The sequence below is a fragment of a genome, unplaced genomic scaffold (assembly GCF_019419815.1).
Source record: "Pyrus x bretschneideri cultivar Hongxiangsu unplaced genomic scaffold, Pyrus_bretschneideri_v1 Contig2, whole genome shotgun sequence".
Classification (NCBI taxonomy): Eukaryota; Viridiplantae; Streptophyta; class Magnoliopsida; order Rosales; family Rosaceae; genus Pyrus; species Pyrus x bretschneideri.
In genome coordinates, this window is record NW_025999501.1 from 13640137 (window position 1) to 13650235 (window position 10099).

The 10099-nt window shown below is 38.1% G+C and overlaps 1 protein-coding gene across 1 annotated transcript; it reads right to left on the bottom strand.

Annotated features, from left to right (window-relative positions):
* Positions 1-1460: 1460 nt before the first annotated feature.
* Positions 1461-6419, bottom strand: LOC103940998 (oxysterol-binding protein-related protein 3A). Its single transcript, XM_009351180.3, has 10 exons — positions 6141-6419; positions 5558-5651; positions 4427-4543; positions 4257-4329; positions 4008-4126; positions 3691-3812; positions 3417-3593; positions 2691-2835; positions 2140-2318; positions 1461-1913 (listed from the first exon to the last, which is right to left on the bottom strand). Exons 1-10 carry the CDS (start codon positions 6242-6244, stop codon positions 1667-1669), a joined length of 1377 nt encoding a protein of 458 aa, XP_009349455.2. The 5' UTR covers positions 6245-6419; the 3' UTR covers positions 1461-1666.
* Positions 6420-10099: the final 3680 nt, after the last annotated feature.

Below are 10099 nucleotides of genomic sequence, written 5' to 3' on the forward strand. Positions count from 1 at the left end.
CCTGGGCGATGTGGGATGTCACAATCCACCTCCCTTAGGGGCCCGACGTCCTCGTCGGCATACCACGACCAGGGTTAGGCTCTGATACCAAATTGTCACATCCCGGCCCGGGGGGGTGGGGGGGGACCACTTCCCGGGTCTGCTCCACCACCGTAGCACGATATTGTCCGCTTTGGGCTTACCATTCCCTCACAGTTTTGTTTTTGGGAACTCACGAGCAACTTCCCAATGGGTCACCCATCATGGGATTGCTCTAGCCTCCTTCTCGCTTAACTTCGGAGTTCCTACGGAACCCGAAGCCAGTGAGCTCCCAAAAGGCCTCATGCTAGGTAGAGATGGAATATACATTTAAGGATCACTCCCCTGGACGATGTGGGATGTCACAGACTGATCATATGAAAGTTCCAAGAAACCCAATGCCCACACACAAAAATTCGAGTGTGCATCAATGCATGTATGACATACATTATTAAATTTAACTATTAAATGTGCATTAAAGAATTTGAGAGAAAGAGAGTAGCGGGTGAATATGAACAGCTTAAAATGCTTTTATAGAAAATGATTCTGGATTTCAAAAACACTTCAAGTGCTTTTTCATAATTCACTTATATTTTTATTAAGGATTGACTGATTGAGTTTAAAAACATTTTCATCAAAAGTACTTTTAAACATTCAAAAACACTTCCAAACGAGCTTAATTAACCCCCAAATCCACATTATATTTTGCAATAGAAGATCCAAGCTCACAAATTTAGGCAAAGAACGATAAGCTAAGGGGATAAGGGGAGGCCTAATTTTTTGTGGTGAGAGAGAGAGAGAGAGAGAGAGAGAGAGTGGATAAGGGAGGACCAAGTGATGAAAGCAAAAGTCTGAAAAGGTCGTTTGAGAGGGAACGAAGTAACAGGAAGGAGAAAGAAACAGAAAGATAGACATCAGACATCTCAAAAAGACAAAACCCTAATCTTTCTCTGAACAAACGGCTCCATCGCCATGAACTTTGGAAGCAGCTCGCTGTCTTACACGTGTCATAGCCGGAAATGCCTATTCATCCATGTGTGCAAGAAGAAAAAATGTGTACAAAAATCATTTCTCGTCTTACCAGGAGGATTCTCGTTGGATCATGTTCATCGTAGATCGTGTGATCAGAAATTATTGTAAATTTTTTTGTTTTAAATTGAATATAAATAGTACTTAACAAAAACTGACGGCACGATGTACGATAAATGGATGTGATTGAAAGATCGCCGGAATCCTCCCAAAGAGGATCCGGCAAGAATCCTTTCTCTCCCGTCTTATAACTATCGTCAGGAAACTGACTTGCGAAAAGGCAAAACACCTCCCATGCGGCAGCCAAGGATCTTCATATGGTCATACACACGTACCTGCGGTTAAGGTGGTGAGCTAAAATGCTCCCACCAGACAATGCTACTCGATTTCAAGAAATTCAGGCAGACAAGAAGTCAGGCTTCAATTTGTTAACTTCTATTCATAAATAAACAATCGCGAGAGATACACCACAACACAGCAATATCATAGTCGGCAAAGCCTGTGAGTCTTATGGTTCCATCGTCACGATACTAACTCCGAAGGGGAGCGAGCAGAGGTAAGAATAACAAATAAGAAGAAAAAAAATATTATACAGGCAAAAACAATCACACGATACACCTTAAGCAGCAGCCAAATCCTCGTATTGCCAGGGGTTGAACTCTATTGATTTGATGTCAAACGCTTCGACGCTGTCTGAGTTGTCTATTGCAGCCCGGTGTTCGGTGTACTTCCCATTGTAACGGTACACGTCCATGTCATCCCATGTTGTCTTGAAGACTTCATCTGTTTTGTCAAACCACCTTGGAGTAAACTCCTGTCCTTTTTCCAGTCGATTTTTCTTCTCAGCCCTCTGCCTCTCCTCCAGACTGGTCAAAGAGCAGGTAGATGTATTTAAGATGTCAGTTTCCTCATTCGGGTTAGTCTTACTAAATCGATATAAAATTTTACAGTCAAAACAAGCATCAAGCTTGCTGTGGATATCCGTAATCCCTTCAGTACTGTATTTTGTGAGTGTGTGTGTGTGTGTGTGTGTGTGTGTGAGAGAGAAAGAGAGAGAGAGAGAGAGAGAGAGAATTAAAGATAGATCGAGACCTGCTCTTCTCAAAACCGGCTTTGGATAGGTCACCCTGCTCCAGTGCGTATCTATCAGGACGCAAGCGAGAATCTGATGCCAACAACTTCTTAGGGGCACTGTCAAAGCTGTTTATTTTGTGTGCAAAATGTGTGTACTGGAAACTGTCATTCTGTGGAACATCAGCAACTCTCCAAACCTGTTATAGAAAAATACAATAATTTCCTATGAGCTTACTAGGATAACTTCCTGTACTGAAAAAATAGAATAATTTCCTAGCGTTTCTTTTGTCCTATCGGAAACAAACCGAAACTTTATAAATAGCTAACGAATGTTCTCTAACATGGCAATCAAAACCATTAGGAGCACCTATGAACTGTAAAGATTTATTCGTTTCTACAACTTCATACATCTACTGGACACCAGATATATAAAGGATAAATATAGCTTTCAATTCCTTTAGGAGTCGGTGCATGCAATTCCACTTTACAAGCACAGTACAGAAGCTCACTCCAGGTTTTCCTAAATAAGATTCAACAAGCTGCAATGTGTAGCTGGTAAGAAACTAAACCTCTTTCAGTTCAGTGCCAGGAAGTGGTTCCCCTTCTGCATCGCAGGGTTGATAACTCATTGACTCGTTCCATTTTCCAGTCATCAATATTTTAGGTTCCTCGGCAGAACTATAAACATATCCATCTACTTCATAGCGACCAGATCTGCAACCAAAAATTTCCTTCAGATAGAAGTGTGAAACCAACATAGAGCATGCACTAGTTGATAACTAATAATTAAAATCCTTGAACCCAAACCAACTCTTCATCCCAAAAGACTGGGCTTAGTTACATTTCTTTTTCAGATCAGTTTGATCCTCAATCTTGGAATTTTCCCCTGCCACTCAGTTTTGTCTAAAATTGCAGCGTTAGCAGATTTTTGTTTCTGATCATCGCATCATGTGAATAGTGTGATTTACCAGTCATGTTCTATAAGTAATCGTATGGTGCATGAATTTGAATAACACAATCACGACCAAGGGAAGAACGAAGTTATACATGGTGTTTAAGGAAAATAGTTATATATAACTGTTCACATTTGGAGTAGGTAACTAACATGACAATATCAAGGTAGACTCGCAATTTTAGAATAACATCTTTTTAACAGAAGGCTATAAGGTTATCCTTTGACCTGGAACTTTGACTGTATGGCCAAAATACCCTCTCGCAAGATGTTACCAAATAAGCTTTCATATGATGCAAACAATGTTACAAGTGATGAGCACTACAATAGAAAGATGTCATACCCAAACCAACCGCATGGTTGAAAATACAGCACAACTTTGTCCCCCGTGGTCAAATTGGTCAGAACCATATCTCCTGGTGAATCGATCCATGTTCGTCCAAAAATTAAGTTGTTAACTTTTGTTGGAGGGGGTGCCAATTCAAATTCAACACCATCTCTTTTGAGGGTCAAATGCGTCCTGCATTGAAAAACATTTAAATGTTGCATAAGTTATTACTAAAGATTATGCTCACTATGCAATTTCAGCTCCACAGAGAAAGATCATATAGGGTTACCTTCCGACTGGATAGATATCAACTGAGTTCCCCAAAAACTTGGTTTTCACCTTTGAAGTTATGTCATAAATAAAGTGCTCATTCTCAGCATGAGCAGCGCTCATAGGAGGGTGATGACTGACCTGGAAGGAATAAAAGAAGAATATAAGTTTAATAAAATACAAATTGCACCAACAATTATATGATCATGGTAAGCCTTCAAGAACAAACCAAACAATATGAGATTCATTTACAAAATACACTCTTTTATTTGCATGCCTAAGCATCGTAAATCTCAAGTAAACATAGAATTGATAGTTTTGGCGCTTAGAACACACCTGTTCTGATAAAAATGTAACGCCCCCATGATTAACCATTTCATAAGTCTCACCAAGTATTGGATTGAATGGCTTCCAGGTTCGTTGATAAGCAAAGTAGACAGATATGAAAAATGATGCTGCAAACAGCAATCATAACTTAGTCACCAAACAGTGCATGCTCAAACAGCAGAGGAGAGAGAGGAGAGTGGAAAACATCTATGTTTACACACACACACACACACACACACGGAGAGAGAGAATACATACCAACATATACCGATCTCATGTATGGATCCTCACATTCATCTGCAAGATCTAACAGATGGGAGTATTCCATAAGCTGTGACATGATTGGAAAACTGTTAGATTTTCTGGGCAGAACAGTATTGGATTGAACCAAGATTCTCCAGTACCATTTAATTACAGATAACACAAACCTCTGCCATTTTCTGTAGCATAGTCATCGGCTCAAAAATAAGTACTGGAAGGGTCACCAGTGAGGTGACGTCAGAGCCAATATACTTCTGCATTATCTTCCAGTAACTATCCCGATCCTGAAAAAAAGAAAAAAGGGGAAGATCTTCTGTAATGAGTATGCATGAAAGCATTTGAAAGAATTATTTTATAGGTTTTTTCACCGCCAATATGATCTTACTATACAAGTAATCTATGGGACACATAGAAGCTGCCATACAAGAAAATGACATCTTATGTGCTTTATTGTTGCTCTGATTGAATTACTAGACTTGGAAAGACTAAGCTGGAAACTTTTCAAGGCCATAAAAGGTGATTTCCAAAGAGAGAATACAGCAAAATGGTTTTGATGCTGAAGGAAAAAAATTAATATGAAACAGGCTAAGTAAAAAAATGGTGATAAGCCCAGACGAGGGCAGCCTGCTGGTAGATACATTGACAAATCTTTTGAAATACTTTCCAGGTTTAGCGAAGGTTGTGTCCTTTAATTTTATCTAGCCAAAACAAAAACAATCTAATGGTGATAGGCTAACTAATATCTGTGATCATGCTCTGTCCTCATCATGAGATAAACAATACTAAAATTCCTTTAGTATTAAAATAAGGGAATTGTTATTAGCACTCCAAAAATCTCATTCTACACTTAGGAAAGAAAAACACACTTGTGAGGAGTGTAGAATGAGATTTTTGGAGTACCAATAACACTTCCCTAAAATAATTGTATTTCTGCTTAATGCATATGTGATCTATCATTAGTTTTGGGTATTTCATTTCTTCCGAGAACTTTCCTCTGAGTCACCTAATAAAGAAGATACTCCTCCTTCTCCAATGCAAAACTAGAAATGTCATGATGCATGATTTTAGAGGTGTACTAAATCACCTATGTGATTATTTTTGTACATAGTATGGTCCTCTGTAATAACGCTGCTTCAAAGGTCATGCAAGATGAGCTATGAGGGCAGACCATCGTGCTCAAAATCCAAATGTAACATATTCATTGCACCCCTAACACCTATATTAGAACAAACCCAAGACATTAACCTTATGTCTACTATCATATAGAGAAATTGGTATTTCCATAACAAATAGTGTACCTCCTGCTTCCATCTTCCTTTCCTTGCTTCGTCTTCAAGATCTTCATGGCTTCCGTCTGGATTGATAACCTCCAGCCCCTCATAACCCATTATGCTGCACATTGAAACACCAGGGATTGTCATAATCTGATCAATACATACAAAAACTAGTTTATCAACACACATCGAAAACTAGTTTCTGAGCATGCATTTTGAACTTAGTAAACTGAGTATAAATTACTAATCTATTGAATCAGAACCGCACGGAGCAACCACATAACATAAAACCTCGATTTGGCAGACATGAGATTCAAAACTAGGCAGAACTACAAGTAATTAAGCACCAAGTGCAGCCCAAATCCAGCAAACTAGACACACAATTTGATCAAAAACTCTAAAACAAATCAATAGAAATCCCAAATTAGTAACTAACTGAATCAGATTGGAAGCTCATTGTAACAGCTAACACTAACAGAGCTAAAAATTGACACCAAGAAAGCATAATTCAACAAACAAAAAAAAAAATCCAAATCCCCGTGCCCAAAAACTCCAAACGAATCCAATCAGCTCGAAAGATGAAATCAAAGAGGGATTTGACTTATACCCGTTGACGGATTTGGTCATGGAGCTACCGAGATTGGTCAAAGTGGAAGCCATGGAGGCGAAGAAACCTCCGCTTTGCTTCGGATCCTTGGGATTGGAAGCCATCGCCGATGTAAAAACCCTAGATTCTGGTTTGCTCTCACAGCAGCTTCTGGAGAAGAAGAATACAAAGCGAACGAGCGGGGGAGAGAGAGAGAGAGAGAGAGAGACGGAGAGAGGGAGAGAGAGGGGGGCGAGGTGGAAATGTTGGGATTTTCCAAAGATTTTAAATTAAGAGAGGAAACAGCGAGGATTAGTAACGACTCTGGGTGGCGCTACTTATGTTTGAAGTCAACTTCAACGGAAGCATATTTTCTCCCCTTGAATTTAATTTCAAACTTTTGAAGAGTACGCGCATTTTCAACTTTGAAAATTTTACAACGTATCGGTGTATTCCACATTGTTTAGATTATAACATTGTCAAACTAGTCGTTAAATATTAGTTTGTCTTATGAACCAATATACTGGAAACATTTAATAGTAAATTGTGGTTCATCGTAATTTGTTATGAACAAATCAACAATTTATTATGAAAATATTTGTGTGGCGATCAATGTATACATGTTATTAGTTATTTTAGCTTCATCAGTCTATCTTCAGTTTGTTAAAATATGTCTTATATTTAATTCACGTGAACATAAATTGTTCAAATGTAGTAAATTAAGTGTGAAAATTCAATTTATTATGATTTGTTGCAAATGAATTATTAACGAGAGATACAAGAGTATAAGTGAATTTGTGGAGGCGACGCGTTTGGGTAAGAGCGTGGGAAGGGGGAAAGAAATCCATAAAGGCGGCTGGCGGAAGCATCGAATCGATCCAAGTGCCAACGCTGGAAAGCCGGCAGCGCAAGCAAAGCAAAGAAAGATGTGTGTCTTGACGCGTAAGACACGTGGGTGCAAATTAGAAGAATCGGCTGGGCTCGCTCCGCCCAGTTGTCCATTATCATTGAACGTGTTATTAGGCCATGTGGGTAAACAATACATATTGGATACGTGGAATACTTGTCCCTATTAAATTTCAGACATAAAAGTAATCTATTATGATACTGTGAAGAAAATTATGATTCCGTTATATTAATTGGAAATATAAAAAGTAGTGACACAGAATCACGCTTTTTAGGATTTAAACCTACACCATCGGATTTTAGAGATCCCTCGAGTTGATAAAATAAAGTCAATTTATTTTGTTACCATGCAATTGGATCACCATGCATTGTTCTCACCGGCAGGGAATCAAGATGGTAAAATGGGTTGGGTTGGTGAACTAAATGGATGGCCTACACAGGGTTTAAAAGACAAAAATGTTGGGCCGGAATATAGCCCCCTTCCATCGACTAAGGCCCATTTCTTATCGGCTTTGTTTTTTTTGTTACCTTTTTTATGCAATGGCCGAACTCTTCGTCCAAAAGAGACGGGAACATGTGAGGGCAAACTCATTTGATGAATATGCGCACCACCACCACCAAGACAATTTAATGGGGATTCTAGGTATGGACAAGGAGAATTCAATATTGAATCAAGGTGTTACAATAAAAGTGAACTCATCTTACTTAAGTTGTTCTCATTATATGAAGGGTACGGATGATTAGTTTGGTAATTACATTGCTTTAATATTCTCACTTTTATGTAACTTTACCTTGATTTCAGTCATAACTAACTTTGGTATGGATAGTGTTATCCACACACTCATTTTTATTTTTTACACACTACTCTCACTTTTCGATTGTTAGATCAAACAAATTGAAGAAACTGACATCATTTTGCCAACAATGGGTAATACAGGTATGGGGTTGGTTTGTTTTGGTGACTAACTAAAAAACATGATTACTTGTGCCTCCTCTCAAACTTAAACCTCAATTTAAAGCAACCAAGCATTTGTCCTCTTCTTCCCTTTTATTTTTATAAATATTGTCTTCCATTCGTTGGTGACCGGTAAAGTCACCGATTGATACATGTTGCAGATTGCAATTGATCGTTACGCTATTAAATTTGATAATATGTCAAAGTACACTTTTTTTTTTCTTCCTTTTCTTTTTTTCTTTTGTAAAAGCGGTAGATTAATTATTAAAAAAAAATAAAAAATAAAAGAAGGAAAAACACACACACACACTAAAATTTACAAAGAACGAGGTTCAATTCTATAAAAAGCTCCAAAAAAAAGTTTTGCCTACAGTTTCTCTCTACTTAAGCTTACAATTGGCATGGAGATTAAGGATTGATAAATTACTGATAGAATCAGACTCTACAGTCATAGTTCATCTGGTGTTGTAAGCTACTAACAATAATCATCCTTTAAGTCCCCTTGTTTTGGCCTACCGAGAATTGCTTTTAAGTCCTTGGCAATGTGAACTTCGTCATGTCTATAGAGAAAAGAATTTGTACCGGATAGTTTAGCGACTTATAATCTTGATTTTGATTTAGGATATATTTTTTTTATACTCGTCCTTTTTGTTTAGTTAGTTTTATTCATGAAGATCGACTTGGGATGTTTCCGTCTTGATTTATTATTGGGGTAATGCTAGGAATACCAAATTCCTAAACCAAATTTTGCAAACCAAATTATGTGTATTTTAATAATTAGATAATTACTTAAGTTTTTATTAACGTGTTTATTTCATGTTGATGACATATCATTTGGTTTAGAATTTTGATATTTCTAGCATTATCCTTATTATTGAGTAGTTTGTCTGAACTCTTGCCTTTACCCTCATTTTTAGCTAAAAAAAAAAAAAAAAAAAAAAACACACACACACACATTTAGTTGTAAAGCAGATTTGATTAACAAAGTTTTGCTTGAAGTATGATTTTGTGGACTGCTATTCAAACATGCCAATTCCACTCGTTTTGTGCGTTGTTATAAAAATCTTCGCCTAGCGCTGCCCCAATTAATGCTCAGACGTTTGAAAATTAAGAAAGGACGCCTAGATCACCTAGCATGTCCAAACCCACCTAGGCACAAGCCTAGATTGCGACTCAATTAAACAGAAAATAGATAACTTTCATTTTGCATTTTTTTTTTTGTTTCAATAAATTGTAAGAAACTTGTTGACTATTTAAATAAACACACATTATATGCTTGTTACCCATGTTTTCAATATGTTCTAATACTTCATAATATATATGTGTGACAACCCGTCCCAAATTTTATTATTTTATAAATTTTTAAAATGAGAATTTACGAGAATGCCCTAGAGGCGAAGGTTTTAACTTTCATTGACCAACGTGTTGTGAGACGTACTAAATATTCTTGTAGCGTTTTCCTAAGGGGGAAAAAGTGGTGGGAGTCAGAAAGAAAAAGAAAAAGGTTGGAGGAAGAAGAAAGAAAAAAGGGAAGTGATGGGCTCCTACCCAATCAGGAAGGAAGAGGAGAGAGTGACCAACCAGAGAGAGGGGAAATGAGGGAGAAAAAGAGAAGGGGGGATCGGCCAGATCTTTGACCCACACCATTCGACACATTTTCACCATGTTTTCCGGTGGTTTTCCACCGTATTTCTTACGAATTGGACCAAGCCACCACTCCCAATCATCATCTAACCCTTCATTTTCTCATTATCACCCAAATTTGGAAGGAATTTGAGAGCAATTTAAGGGTTTTTTGTAAAATCCCACATCACCCAAGGTTGTGATCCTTACATGTATATTCTCATCCCTACCTAGTACGAGGCCTTTTGGGAGCTCACTGGCTTCGTGTGACATCCCGTCCCGGGATTATTAACACGTACGTGTGGAATTACAATTTTGCCCCTAGTGTGTTTTCGTCACTTAGTGGGGTTGTTTTGTGTGTTGTGGCATGTGTTGGGCCACACACACACCTGCACACTCTCTGCCCTTCCCTTTCCCTCTGTCTCTCTCCCTCCCGTGTCTCCCTCTTTCCCCTTCTTCTTCACCATATATGTACGGACCAAACCCAAAACCATCC